The 14,882-nt window shown below is 46.2% G+C and overlaps 5 protein-coding genes across 5 annotated transcripts; 1 reads left to right on the forward strand and 4 right to left on the reverse strand.

Moving 5' to 3' along the window:
- Positions 1-127: 127 nt before the first annotated feature.
- F4813DRAFT_370627 (MFS general substrate transporter) lies at positions 128-1,840 on the forward strand. Its single transcript, XM_049244547.1, has 5 exons — positions 128-328; positions 407-1,120; positions 1,195-1,359; positions 1,446-1,743; positions 1,823-1,840. Exons 1-4 carry the CDS (start codon positions 151-153, stop codon positions 1,628-1,630), a joined length of 1,242 nt encoding a protein of 413 aa, XP_049096346.1. The 5' UTR covers positions 128-150; the 3' UTR covers positions 1,631-1,743; positions 1,823-1,840.
- A 21-nt stretch (positions 1,841-1,861) lies between these two features.
- F4813DRAFT_370629 (PAP2-domain-containing protein) lies at positions 1,862-3,888 on the reverse strand. Its single transcript, XM_049244548.1, has 3 exons — positions 3,230-3,888; positions 2,983-3,122; positions 1,862-2,845 (listed from the first exon to the last, which is right to left on the reverse strand). Exons 1-3 carry the CDS (start codon positions 3,661-3,663, stop codon positions 2,106-2,108), a joined length of 1,314 nt encoding a protein of 437 aa, XP_049096347.1. The 5' UTR covers positions 3,664-3,888; the 3' UTR covers positions 1,862-2,105.
- A 4,697-nt stretch (positions 3,889-8,585) lies between these two features.
- On the reverse strand, positions 8,586-10,345 carry F4813DRAFT_207237 (calcium/calmodulin-dependent protein kinase type I). The gene is made up of 2 exons (XM_049239611.1): positions 9,890-10,345; positions 8,586-9,802 (listed from the first exon to the last, which is right to left on the reverse strand). Exons 1-2 carry the CDS (start codon positions 10,088-10,090, stop codon positions 8,768-8,770), a joined length of 1,236 nt encoding a protein of 411 aa, XP_049096348.1. The 5' UTR covers positions 10,091-10,345; the 3' UTR covers positions 8,586-8,767.
- Positions 10,346-10,685: 340 nt separating this feature from the next.
- Positions 10,686-11,734, reverse strand: F4813DRAFT_370642 (uncharacterized protein). The gene is made up of 4 exons (XM_049244549.1): positions 11,407-11,734; positions 11,093-11,353; positions 10,899-11,000; positions 10,686-10,835 (listed from the first exon to the last, which is right to left on the reverse strand). The coding sequence occupies exons 1-3, from the start codon at positions 11,658-11,660 to the stop codon at positions 10,913-10,915; spliced, it is 603 nt and encodes a 200-aa protein (XP_049096349.1). The 5' UTR covers positions 11,661-11,734; the 3' UTR covers positions 10,686-10,835; positions 10,899-10,912.
- Positions 11,735-12,504: 770 nt separating this feature from the next.
- On the reverse strand, positions 12,505-13,565 carry F4813DRAFT_382630 (Alpha/beta hydrolase fold-1; the record flags this gene model as incomplete). Its single annotated transcript, XM_049245832.1, has 3 exons — positions 12,505-12,679; positions 12,729-13,112; positions 13,177-13,565. 3 exons carry the CDS (start codon positions 13,563-13,565, stop codon positions 12,505-12,507), a joined length of 948 nt encoding a protein of 315 aa, XP_049096350.1.
- Positions 13,566-14,882: the final 1,317 nt, after the last annotated feature.

Consider the following 14,882-nt stretch of genomic DNA (forward strand, 5'->3'; position numbering starts at 1 on the left):
TGGTACCACACAACGCTCTTCAACGCCTTCGTCATCGGCGGCGTCGGCTTCATCGCCCCAGGACTATGGAACGCGATGAACAACCTAGGCGCCGGCGGCGCGCAAGAGCCGTACTTGGTTAACGCGGCCAACTCGCTCGTCTTCGCCATCATGGGGTTCATGTGCTTGTTCGGCGCGCCCCTCGCCAACAGCATTGGTCTACGATGGACGCTTTTTCTGGGTGCTATCGGGTACCCTGTTTACTCGGCTGGCTTGTATGCGAACAATCGTTTCGGCAATACTTGGCTTGTGCTAGTCGGCGCCGTGGCGTGCGGGTTGAGCGCTGGTGGTACGGCTCCATTCATATAATATATAGATATATGTACCTAACTATGTTCGTACAACCTGCTAACTCGAAATCGTACAGCTTTTTGGTGCTCGGAAGCAGCTATCGCGGTAGGCTATCCCGAGCCTGGAAAAAGAGGCCGTTACCTGAACATATGGCTGTGGTTCCGCACGGGCGGACCCTTGGTCGGCGGCGCCATCGTGCTCGCGCTGAACCACGACGAGGGCACCAAGGCTAAGGGCAAGGTAGGATACCAAGTATACCTGATATTCATCGCGCTGCAATGCGTTGCGGCTCCTCTCGCGCTGGCGCTGTCGCCACCGGAGAAAGTGCAGCGTTCGGATGGATCGAAAGTTATCATCAAGAGCGAAGGCTCTTTCGCAGGGGAGTTCCGTGCGCTATGGACGGCCTGCAAGCGCAAGGACATCCTCCTCCTGCTACCGGTTTTCTGGGCGGCCTACTTCAACCAGTACAGCAGCAACTTCCAGTCGTACTACTTCGGCGTGCGGGCGCGCGCCTTGATCGGCTTCGTGAACAACTTCGGCACCCTGCTCTCGTCGCAAATCATGAGCACGCTGCTGGATTATAAGGGTCTTCCGGTCAAGAAGCGCATAGCGGTCGGCTTTTTCTACGTCGTCGTGGTGCACATAGTGGCCTGGGTATACGGCTGGGTGATTCAAATTCGGTATAACAGCAACCCGCCCGCCTACGACTGGGAGGACAAGGGTTTCGTCGAGGGCTTCTTCGTGCTGGTCCTGTGGGACTTTTCTCGACAGTCACTTCAGAATTGGCTTTGTAAGTGGCCTCAACATCCCCTAATGGCCTAATGGGGGGGGTATCATAGAGGGAGTATTGCTAATTCGCAGTAGATTACCTCGTCGCTAGCATGACTGACAATATCTCGGAGTTGACGCGGTTCTCGGGCATCTTAAGAGGACAGGAGAGCTTTGCTCAGGCCATTAGTTTTGGAATCAATACGCAAAAATTCAGGGTTGCCGGGCGTGTGCCTCTAGCCGTAAATACCATCCTGCTTGGTAAGTTTGATCTGATCAATAATGATCCTGGGCCTTGATATTTGGATCCTGAGCTATTTCATACAGACTAACACCCATTTCTATAGGTCTATCGGTATTCCCCACGTGGCTTGTTGTCCGTAACCACGTTCCGGTCGAGCAAGATGCCGAGCACGCCTCCGACAACGAAAGTCACGCTGAAGAAGGCCTGGCGGGTCAAATTCTGGATTCTAGTGAAAAACAGAAGTTTGCTGTTGGGAAGACGAGCATCGGGGGAGATGCTGCAATCTGAAGGGTATGATGTAGATCAATAGAATTCACTTCCAGCCGAATCTTGGTGAATGATATAATTGAAAATATATTCCTTCTGTGGCGTTAAGATATTCTAAAGCGGACATATAGACGCCTATGCTATACCTATTAGCTCATGCATGATAATAACAGTTATTCAAGATTCATCTATTAAGAGCGGCGTCGTGACATACATGATAGTCACCTAGGCAGGGCAATCTGCCTAAAAGTATGGGCTTCAGAATATGCAAAATCGGCTTCAGATAAATCGATCGACTAATATATCATGCTATAAGGCCCAATAGTACAAACTAATATCTTCCGATATATCACGGATGTAGATCATCTTTCAAATTCGCGGAAGACGTAGATAGAGTAATGATCTCGCCTTTCGGCGGTATTAATTTATTTCATCTTAACTTCTAACATTAAGTGTATCGTGGTATCATAATGCCAATGCTGCCTCTTCTATGCAATTAGTCTCTTCTCCTATCGCTCTTGTCGCTCCGGGTGCTTGATATCGGGCTCGAGCTCCCGCTCGACGACCCCGAGTGTACAAAGCTGTCCAAGACGGTAAATTCGTCCGACAGTTCAGTACTTCGCTTAGTGACTCCGACGGGACCGTATCCAAGTTCCTCGTCTAGAGTCTTATTCTTCTTGGTAGCGCCAACTTCGACGTACTCGTATTCCCATCGGTACTTTCCAGGCTGCTGAATTGGCAGCCAGTATTTCCTAACCACAGCAAAGATGGAATAAGCAATAATGCCACCGCCGAGCAGATCGACGGCGTAGTGGTGATTCAGATACATCGTCGCCCAGCAAATCCAGCAGACGTAGAATAAGCAGAATCCCTTAAGTTTGGGAAAGCAATAAGTGAGGAACAAGGCTTCGAGGATCGCGTCGGCGGCGTGAAGACTCGGGAAAGCTCCGAAAGGTACGGGTGCCGTGGTAAAGCTAGTGGTGTACATGTCGATGCCGAAGAGTGCGTCGATCCGCGCTAACCCGGCCGGGGAACCCTGCATTCCGTATTTTGCGGGCTCGAGACCGTGCAGTCTTTCGTACCAGGGTGGTGTGCATGGGAAAAAGAGCTGTATTGATACACCCAAAACGCTCATCCATCCAAAGCTTTTAGCGAACATCGGGAGGGTACCCGGAGCAGCAAAAATAAACATGATCACGGAGCAAATAGCGGGAAGCCCGAAGTGTCCCAGTCCGTCTATAGGGAATCAAATTAGCAACGGATTCTTGTAAGTCAATTGGATCAATGTAAGATCTTCAGATGCGAAACACCCGAGCAGGACCCCGGCCTTGTATAGATAAGATGAAAATATCTGAAAATGGGGATTGTCTTACATGGAATCCAGGCGAATAGGTCAAGGACAGGATGTGTCCATGCGGAAAGGACGTTTGAAAAGCTGACGCCATATAGAATATCTTCTAAAGCAGGAAGCACCTTCACGAGGATATCCGGACGAATGTCGTACGGGATAAAGCTGAAATCAGCTAGTTAGCGATATGAATAAAATTGCCACCCTCCTCGACTGGAAGGTGAAATAACCGAAGCGCGGAAAAGAGCTCTTTAAAAATCTTGGATGCTTACCGGCTGGAGAAAAAGTAGAGTAGATAAGTCCATATAGGCCATGACGGGAGAAAGAATTGTCTTGTTATAGGCATGAACAAAAGCGAGAGGTACCCTAAGGCAGCGAGAGTCTTAATGATAGGCGCCGACGGGTCAATAATCCAGAGCGAGAAAATTGTGAAACCGGCCAATCCAAGATGTTGCACGTCGAATACGCTCCATTTTCTTGTCCTCAGGAGCTCAAAGGTATCTGTGATCTTAAAAGAAGTTTGCAAAGCGGAGATACTCCTCGCCGGGTTGGGACCGGATTCTCGCATTTGCTTGGACGAGTGGCTGAACATTCGGGGTAGGTTATAACGGCCTGGTATTGTCTTTAGCTTGGACGGGCTCAACCTCTCGCGCCATCCCAGAGGGAGCTGTGTCTCCGTTTCGACGACGGTGTTCGTCTGCTGCATCGGAACGCTCTCTCGTACGACGCCGGACGAAATCTTTCTGTCTTTCCAAGGAAAACCGTAGGTATTTTATCTGCAGTTGGGGGAGTCTGACCCGAGTCCGCAACGTCTTGTCGCACCGGAGGTTACCAAGTTATCCAAGGTGGGTTGGGCTAGGAAATGTTGTGGTTGGTTGTCCTCCCAGGCGCCAGGCGAAGGCAGATGAGGTCGAGGTCGAGGTCGAGGTCGTCCGGCTTATCGCGAAGAATCACATACGGGACGTAATTCCTGGATCGTGCGATCGGGAAGCGGAGAGAAAAGGGAAGGGGAGGTACATGATATATAATAATAAAGAGAAAAAAAAAAGCAGAGCACACTACCTCTACCGCACCACCGCTGTTCTGCTACCTACCTAACCGCCCTCGGTGCTTTGTTGCCGTACAATACATAATAACTCAGGTATCCGGATATAACGGGGACAGGGATGTGAGAGACGCAAAGTAAGGCATGGCTGATTGGGTAGAATTGTATTGGTGGTCATGGATAATTCGTCTAGGAGCAGATTACATATGAGTAATGGATTTAATGGATTCAAAAAATGGTACCTCCCATCTTGCTTGGCCTTATGACAGGGGTAGAAACTTAGCGGGGACCCATGCCGATTGTGCATCCACAGATACGTGTACTATCCATGTAACTGCACAATAAATGCCAATGTACAGTACATCGGACATGACCTACAGTTTATCTGGCGGAAAGAAACAGGAGGCAAATCAAAGATATTAATACACTACGCACGCAAGTACCTACCTACATAGTATATGGTAAAAGCAACAAAGCAGTCGCATTAAGTTTTATGTACAATACTGCAGCCTTCCGCACATGTTCAAGTACTCAGGTACATGTACCAACGGCACACACTAAGAGCCCGGTGTAGCGCTAGCGCCGTACCGCAACTTTAAATTCCAAAACGGTTCGGGATTGGGAGTTAGGGAGTATTTTGCCTCTACGTTAGCGGTTAGCGCTAGCATCCGAATGCGTCGCATATGCAGGCTAGCTTAGGTACATTTACCTAGGTACCCAGTCATAAGGAAACCAGGAAAAAACCTAGGGTTAGTGACGATAATCTATGGACCGAGCGGGATTTTGATACTGATTCCATACTGCAGACCATCGGCCGAGTTGTTATACAGATGATGGCTAAGCTGTAATGAAAGTCAACCGCTTACTCCTTCAGCCGCTTGAAGATCAGACATCCTCCCCATATGCAATTCATAGTTCTCAGGCGCATATAATAGGGTTTGTAGGAGAGGCAAACAACGTAGTTAGAGAATGAGTTGCGCTTCTTCGATTTATAGTCAAGTATTAATACACATTGTGAACGAATACGAATATGGAACTGCGGACATATATATATATATATATATATCGTGGGGGATATCAAATGTATAAGCGTGCCTACCTAGCAGCCTAGGTAAGGGTGCTTTCTCAGCCCAATACCTTGAAGTCCTACGCCATTGTCCCTTGACTTCGATGGAATGTAAGATGTAGCCCTAGAATCCGTTAGCTTTGATTCAAATCAGCCTTAAAACAATTCTAGCTTGGTCATCCTCTAAACTATATTACTACGACCACTAGTGATCAATAGGGCTTTTCAGTAGCTTCTTGATAACAATAATGCCGAGGTCTCTTTTTTTCCGTAGGTGTCCACCGCTGTGTCCAGGACAGATGACATAATGGATTCTATGGGGCTCCATTTCAAAGCACCATAGCGCCGGTAACGACACGAGGCTCGATTGTTGGAATCCCCATGTTGGAATTCCTATGCTAAATTCCCGCAAATTTTAAGCGAAAGCGAGTTGGGACTTAAGTCAGCATATTTATATACCCTCTAGGTCATCTTACAGTCCTATCCCTTGCGGACTTCACCAGTTGATAATATCAAACGAGAGAACTCTTTGGAATCCGGCGAGCGGGAATCAATAAGCGCTAGGGAGGGCGGACACCATCGGAAGGGTCGGGACTGGGGGTGGCATGTGTCCATGCTTCTAAATGGGTATACACGTGCATAACTCCTACATAAGAGACCCATTATTTGCACAAACAAGACCGGGTACGAAGTGCGAAATAGAGTACGAAAGATGTACAATACATACAATATGCGCGCTTGTGTAACAGTACCGATGCAACCGGATCTTGGCATTGAAACGCTAGTACAAGGTTCCAAGATCTTGGCAGGTCCACTTTCTACCGTTTCAAGGGTCCCAGAGCCGCTCGTCACATCCTACAAGTTACAGTACGCGTACGTATGTCATTATTAGTTACCAATAAGTTAGGGATCTTGATAACCAGGATTAAAAAAATGAACACGTGAGGGTAATACATAGCAGTAATGTGTCGTGTGTGCCTATCCGTTTCTCAGGTGTTGATGAGCCAGTGATCAAGCCATTGTATATTGAATGAGGTTGGATGGATGGATGGATGGATGGATGGATGGATGCGTTTAGGTAAATGCAGATACAGGTCCATGCAGATGCACTCATCCAAACAAATAAAGAATCACCAAAGGTACGGAATACAGTACCACATGCTTAATGTATGTACCGTCGCAAATGGGGGTCACCTTTCGTACCGTCAGTAACGAGATCGCGTGGGCAAAAAGAAAAGAAAAGAAAAAAGGTGAATTAAAACGGAGAAATAAGAGAAAGTGGATCCAAGTCTTAAGCCGCCCTAATAGCCCCAATACCTAGCCCCAATTGATGTCCAGGTTTTCCCGCATCGGTCTCCACTTCTGCCCGACTCACCGACCGGGAACACCATTAAAGCCACTCTTTCTTAACTAACGGAGAGGAAGAAAAAGAGAGATTAAATCACTCGTGCTACAGTATTTGCATAATTGAATTATTCATTTGTTGCCCGGCCATCACTTATTGCTAAACTCGGTGTTCGGAGTTCACTTTTGAATCGAGATCCCAAATGCGGCATCGTGCCATTTTTCAAGTTCTCCCTTGTTGAAGTCTCGACTCTTCATACATATATAATATCCACCGTCTGTTATCCAACCCATACATACGTACGTAAGTAGTGTAAATGCCACAGTTGTATTCTAGCCGTCGCAACGGAGCATCGGGGCATCAAAGTGGCACCATGCGAAGATCTGACCAGAATCGACGGGATGCTAAGGGAAAATACCACTCTCTCCGCGAATTACCGACACACGGACTCTTGTCACCTCGATGACTTTATCGCCTAGCCGGTCTAAGCGTGCCCCGTCGGACCCGTCGAGGTGAAGAATTTTTATGTATGTATGTACATACGCTCGACCGTTTTGTATTCCCTTTTGCGAAATTCGATCACGCGACAGTAAATTCCCATGTTATTAGGACATGCCAAAATGTTCCCTTTTGTATGTAGTACATAACTACATACAAGCAAGGGAGGCTTGTTAGATGGGAGACGGGTTTCAAAATATCAAACCCGGACATATGTATTAATTGTTAGTTAGGTAGTTAGTTAGTTACATTAAGTCAAACTTCGGTAACACTTAACTACCTAGGTAGTTATTATGACTACGGAGTTAAGGGATGATGTATTGTACTTCGTAACTACACGAAGCCTTACTGTTCTCACATCAACTTAGGTCCATGTCGCACCAACAGCTTCATCTGTATCGATACACTTGCAAGGTACCGTAAGGAAAACCCTTAACGACATGGATGTCCCGAACGTTGACAGGGTAAGCATCGGGACTTGCATCTTATCTCCCTTTCCTGCTTTTTTTTTTCTCCTTCTTAGACCACGGTAAACTGGGAACCAGTTCGTCTTCATTAAATAATAAGGAGCATTGTGGGGACGACATCTATTTTCATAATGCTAGACCCATGCTATTTTACAATCTCGTATGAACGGAGATAAAAATGTATACGTATACACATACATATGATGTAGTAGTACCTAACAGGAAAGACACCGCTCCCGGACTGCCGGGATACTAATTCAAGCAGATGTGCCTAGCGAACTATTACTATGTAGAGACATCTCAGATGATCATATTGAAGATCATCACATGCCTGTTCGATACCAAGCACACTATCCCCCAAATGTACCCGGACGAAAGAAGATCCATCTGGAAGATATGCAAATCGCTATTGGTATTCCGTATTTAAGCTAACTATAGCTCAACCGCACGCACTGCTACGCTACGCTAGTTTTGCGACTCATGAAGGTGACCAACTGTGTACATATGTGTGCATGCATGCAAAGGAGAAGGTCCCATTATGGTGCCATTACTCAAGTATATGTATACATAGGTAATCTAGCAACTCTGGGTCATGAGGACAAGACTCAGATATCGGTACCGTCTTTCAGTTGCATTATGTATGTACGTGGCTGTTCAAGATCACGATTTGTCGCTGGCGAGATCTGTTACTCAGTCGGTTGTGTCGATGCAATCTGCATCACAGGTAAGTTTACATACATTAGGTGCTACACACCTAATGTACAAACGTTGAGACATACATACCTACATACCTACCTAGGTACCTACAGACACCGATGGCTTTCTTACGGATCCTATGACACTATGACATGTTCAACCAACTACATCTTAAACAAAGTCCCACCCGCGAAGCTGATGGATGAGCCGCAGTGGCTAACTCCGAATATACCTATTTTAGCTCATCTCATTCATCAGCATCAGCATCACAGACTAATATATATGGTATATGGTATCTCCCGTGTTGCATCGACCTCACATCTCAGTAGTTGGAAATGCAAAATTGTTAGTAGTGAGATTAATACCTCAAAATGGCTATTTCCGTATGGAACTTGGGCTGTCCTAATTACAACACCGCCATTGCAAGATCCATATCGCTGTATCTGCCGATATTCGCTCGCTATCCAAAATGCGACTGCTAATGCGCTCGCTACCGCTATCTTTCTCGTTCATGTACATAAACGTACCGTAGTCCATCTCATCTCGTCATAAAACCAAATGGGTTTTCAGTCTCTCGTCTCATCCTCATATATACTATCACTCGCTCCTGCAAGATGCAGTCTAGATAAAACTGTCCTCCCTGCCACCTCAAATAGTATGCAACTCCAACTCCCGATATGATATAGTGCTGCCTCATCGTCGTGGCTGGCTGGCACTCCATAGTCCTTTCGACGTCTCAACTACCCGGTTAGCAGCGACACCGGGTCTTAAACTCGCAGGTACGCCCGAGTCAGGGTCCATGCCGCCCATATCTATGTCTTCGTTCTGCATACTAGAGTAGCCCGAGTCGCCTTTTGCTACATCAGCCTTGTCCAGCGAGGGCGCGCCCTGCTTCGGTTCTGCTGATCGGGTGCCGTCCATCAGGTGAGCATTCGCATGGCCTTCCCGTAGCTTGTTGATGGCCCGCACCGTGTCGATGGCTGCGTGTAACGTCTTACGCGCGTTAAAGTTCTTCTTGACTGTGGGGAGTAGGTTCTGGCCTCTATCACCGTCGCCCAAGCTATAGTCAGCGACGAAAGGATGAGATAGGGCCTCGTGCGCTGTCATGCGCTTGTTAGGGTCGACGGTAAGACACTGGGAAATGAACTCCTTTGCGTTATCGCTGACGCCGCGCCAGTATTCTACCGGCTGGAAGTTATAGTCGGCGTTTAGGATCGCCTGCATTTCATCAAAGTCGCTGTCGCGATCGAACGGCGTGTACCCGCACAGTAAGAAGTACGTAATGACGCCCATAGCCCATATATCAACTGGTTTACCGTGGCCCGTCTTCTTAAAGATCTCGGGCGCCATGTATCCCGGGGTGCCGCAAGTCGTCGTCAAGACGTGGAATTGCTCTTCATCCATAATACGCGATAGGCCAAAATCGGCAATAAGAAGGTCGGCGTTGTCTTCGGGAGTGCGGAAGAGTAGGTTCTCGGGCTTAAGATCACGATGCACGATACCGTGGTCGTGGAGATACGCGACGGCAGACAGTGTCGCACGAATCAGGTCGGCAGCATCGGATTCATAGTATGATCCTTTACGGCAGATCCGATCGAAGAGCTCCCCGCCGAGCGCAAGGTCGGTTACAAGGTAAAGGTTGTTCATCGTCTCGAAGTAGTCGACGAGGGTTAGGATGTTTTGATGGCCCATCGAGACTTTTTTAAGGACGGCAATCTCATTTCGAACCTGATGTAATGTATAAGGTTAATCTTTATGCGCCATTCCGAGACCGTGTAGAAACTAAGATGCAATCTAAGAAGAAATAGGACGAACCATATGTTCGCGACCAGCCATTAGCCTCTTGTTAATAACCTTTGCGGCATAGTAACGACCCGTATCAATGTGCACACACTCCTTTACAACAGAATATGAGCCCGCGCCCAACGTCTTTCCCACCTTGTATCTACATGGCTGTATTTGAGGATTCGGACGAGGAGAGCCGTTGCTCGGAACAGACGCGGCGGTGGTGGCCATTGTAAGCGATGAGGGAAGTTGTCCCGTGGCCAGAAAACTGGAAGAGGCCTTATGAGCGATATATGCTTGGATGGTAGAAATGTAGGACGAAGTTATTAGGGTAGAGCAGGTGGAGCAGGGTCTGGCTTGTAAGCAGAACAGATTCGGTGGTTGCGGAATGTCGATCAAGGGGTGGTTATCGTCATGTAAGGAATAACAATAAGTTAGTCGCGCATGTTTCGAATATCTTATAATTTAACGAGCACTTCGTTATAAAAGGAGAAGATGATCTGCCGACTCGACTTAAGAGAATACGAGATACGCGAGATACGCGAGATACGAGAGAAGGCTCCGACGAGAGACCAAATCGAATTAGCCTCGGGGCGGATGTGCGCCGTCGATCCAATCGGGAGGGGCCAGGCGTAAATCCACTGGCTTCTAATCGTAGCGCACGTAGCAGTGAAACACTAACAAGGGTTAGGAAGTGCAAAGCTTTTATAGCAACTTCCAGTCTTATGGAGTATTTTTGGTGTCTTTGAGGGTAGTTGACAGATGTTTTGTTTTGCGAAAATGAGGAAAGCTGAGACGATCAAACGGAGAAAGGGACTCAGCTGTTGCTCCACCTTTCTGCCCCTCCTTCTGGGCGTTTTAGTCAGCCGCAAAGAAATAGGCGCTTTGCTTGCTACCGTGGGGAACGAGGGAAGGAACTTCCTACTTCATATAGGTGATCACCTGTTTTTATTAGATTTTTCCTATACAAATATCGCTGTATCGTGATGTTTAACAAAACCATAGACATTCGCCCGCATCTTTTTCGCTCATTACATACCTACTATTTTACCTTTACTCGTCAACTCTGCCTTTCCGAAATGCCTTTTTAGAACTGTGCTCTTTCTTCGATCTGAGTCTGTTCTCGCGAGCTGATTTCTCTCTAATCCGCGTGCGTCAGTGGTACCTCTTGTGTATTTGAAATATGATAGCACGCAAGGGAGGTATGTGCAATAGGTGAGAGGACTAACTTACAAGGCTTCGTACTTCTTGATCTTTTCGCTACTGGTCGTCCCTGGGACTTGTTCCCTATAAATCTTCTGCAGTTCTTCTACCAATTTCAGGTGATTATCATCAGTATTAGCAGACCTACTCCGTTGGGTCTGGGCTTGGATTGTGATGGAGTCGTTCCTTTTTGAATAGTATTTTGAAGAGCGCAGAGCCAGACGAACTAGTTTTGGCAAGCCCTTAGACAACTCCTCGATGGACCACACTGTTGTGGCTTTGCTCTCGGTCCTATTCGAATTAGACCAGCTTTGAAGAGAGTACTACATATCGAGTGTACTCACTTGTTTACATGTTGGCCCCCAGGTCCGCTTGACCTAGAGTAGCTCGTCTGACCCTTTGGCAAGTTATTTTCGGTGAACGAAGCATACCACTTTCTGGCTTCGGTGAGGTCATCTTGGTCGAATGCAGCATCATATGCTCGGTGTTGTATAGTGCGCACAAGGCAGTGCGCTTCGTTGAAAGTCCTGAAAGTCCTGAAAGTCCTGAATACGAGAGGTAGGTTGAAATTTCCTGATATAGTTCGTAATGTAGCCATTAGGTGTGGAATATTTATATATAAGTTATCTCGGTAGGTAGTCAATGTTGGTCAATCTTAGACGAGAGCCTCTTGAACTTTCTTAGTGGTGAGTTATTACATATAGGTACCTGGGTACCTAACGGATTATATTAGGTACCTAGGTACTTTGTCTAAATAAATGTGGGCCAGCACCACCCCCTATTCATGTCAACTATATGGACCCAGGTATCTTTAGCTGATATTATTGGGCAGGATATGATTTCGACTGTTAACCCGACAGCAATAGGTTCACTATACCTTTTTGAGTGATTGTTTTTTAATAAATAAGCATGTACTCTTCAGTACGGTTTTATGATATCTCGGCCGGCTTGCAGCCAGCACGGAGAGTAATGGGTGTCAGTCTTAGCGGTCCTAACGACAAACACCAAAACACATGTAGTTAATAACAAGACGAAGAAAAGGGGGTTTATTAAACCACGAATGGGTTTCGTGAAGGATATTAAGATGTTGGCGATAAGAGCCTGGATGGGAAATATGTATCAACGCAAGCATTATCTGGTAGTTCTCCTATAGGTATACACCGAAAATATTTATGTCGTATGAAATATTGACGCAAGACTGTGGTAGCAATCCCCAAAAGAGCCCCTAGGCTATTTACCAGCTTCCCTATATCAGCATTTTCACTGGGAGAAAATTAAGATTGGCCTAGCATAATAAAATAGGCTTATAAGAATAGTCTTCATGGAGCTATTATCCTATTGAACTGGTTTCCTATATAAGCTATAGATATTGATGGATATTGATGGTTCCTATCTTAGTTAAAGTGCTACCATGGATGCCATTGGAGCTTTCCACCAGGTACCTAAGGAAGTGAGCGAGAATTGTCGACCTTCTTAATAATGTCTTCTAGTTGCTCAGCGACGAAAGACGGATTGTCCTTTTGGATAAAGTGTCCAGACTTGGGTGCGACAAGTGGCCCTTTTGCTCTTTCTGGATCAGTCAGCCCACAGAGTCCCTCGTTGTACTTTTCCCACATACTACTCCATATTAGCCAGATGTTCTATTGGGGAATAACCCTTCACTTACGGCTGAGTATACATAGCTGCCATGCCCAAAGGGACCTTCATCATGGTCCACTCTTCCCGAGAAAATTGTTCAAGCTCGTGGCCCACAACTGTCACCCAAGGGCCTTTATCTGAACACTTCGACCCCTTAAGTTTTGGCTTCGATGGATCGGGAAGAATATTCTTGATCTCCCGTCGATCAAACCCCTCGTTATTTTTCGCACTTGCTGCGAATATTGTTGTCATCTTGTTATAAGCAGCTTCATATACATCAAGCGATGTGCCAGGGGGAGTCATCTGTTCTAGATTAAAAGACGGGTCCTTCGGATTCGGCCAGATGCTCTCGTAGTCAGTATTTCCAGGATTAGAATCAAGGAATAGGATTCCTTCGACAACTGTAGGATACCTATCTCAGACACACGCTGTCAGCCACAAGCCTGGCAGAGAGATATTGGCATGTCGCGTATTACCTGTCAGCATATCTTCGGGCAATATGTGCTCCTATGCTGTTATTCACAAAGACAATACGTGAGGAACGATCGGGGCATTGAGTTTGAATCAACTCGTGGAGATCGTCGGTGACATCGTCTAGCGTGTGTGCATATCCGGGATCCTTGTTCGCCCAGCTTTCACGCGGATCTCTTGGAGAGGCACCCTGTCCATATCGGTCATACGTAAGTATCCACGGCATAGGAGAGAACCCAGATTTACGTATAAGTTCAATGGTGGGCTTCCAAACGGCTTGTGGAAGTCCAAGGCCGTTCAAGCAGACGATAAGGAGACTGCTTGCCCCATCGCCTTGGTAAAGCTCATAGGCAATAGGGGCATCTGGCTTGGAAGGAAGTATCGCCGTAGGCATGTTGAATTACACAAATGCTTCTAACAAGTTAGAAATCCAGAATGGGTGATGTGATTGACATTGATTTCGTTGAGAGTGAAAGGATAAATGCATTTGAGGACTTAATATTAGAACAGGCTTATATGTTGGATCATGTTGGATAAAGACCCCCGCCACTGTGTATGCAAGGGATACAATACTAAAGGGCGATATGGAATAAATAGATTAAAACTATTAAGGGATACGGCTGTTGGGAGACCTAAATCAATGACTTACATGAACATGTGTACGATTCTAAATATATCGTAGCCTTAACATGTCAAAATTAGGATGTTGTTAAGCAGGCAGTACAACCTCTGCTTCTAGATTCCTCCTCCCTTTTTTTCTCGATGACCCTTCAACTAAAAGGCCTGCCTATCTATGACTAACACCATGATATTACTCCAAATATAAATAGAAGCAATGGTCATACCGTTCTATAATGTCAAGTGGTCTGATTAAAATAATTGACTAACTGAGAAGGCCTTGCGGCTGTGAAGGTATGGAAGATGAGGTTTATCATAACCCGTCTTATCGGTGGCCTTATCGAAACTAAAAAGGCAATTTTTACAATCTGTTCAGCTAAGTTAATAGAATATGAAGAAATAAATATGATCGTGAACTTTTTAACAATATTAATAATGAATTGCCAAGCTTGATAGTTGAAATGTTGAATGTTATTTGAAAGCAGCGAAAAGGGGAAGTAGCCCCTACGTCATACCAGTTGCTAGGCTACATAGGTACCTACCTAGTTTAGGCACATAGGTACATATTCTTTTAGCAGAACGTTATGTACCTACATGTTGTATCATGTACTTAAACGAGATAATTAGTGTACATATGTACATAGATTCTTAGAGGAACTCTAGCGGGGCTCTTTAGCTCTAGGTAACGCACGGATCACCACTAACGCTAAGTCGACCAATAGCAACAACAGAATCGATGCTTCTGTCCGAGTTTTGCTAGAGGACAATTCCTTTCTAGAAAATTTCCTGCACTCTCATTGTTAAAGCTCAAAGCTCAAAGCTCAAAGCTGTCCAGCCTTGTCTGTTTGCAAAGCCTCAAACACAAGCGCACCCCTCTCAGCTTTTCAAGATTATTACCCAATTCATTGATTGCCCGCCCTGTCGAATCCTCTCTGATAATTCTTTCAATCGGATGTTACTGTGCCATTAATCGCAGTCAGCTGGCTCTGTTGATGCCTTGGACAATAATATCCTGACATCCATCACCACATCACCACATCACAACATCACAAAACTAACAGAACTCCCACGCGACAATACAACTTTGACGGAC

This window comes from Daldinia decipiens (assembly GCF_022478715.1).
Source record: "Daldinia decipiens strain CBS 113046 unplaced genomic scaffold F4813scaffold_37, whole genome shotgun sequence".
Lineage (NCBI taxonomy): Eukaryota > Fungi > Ascomycota > Sordariomycetes > Xylariales > Hypoxylaceae > Daldinia > Daldinia decipiens.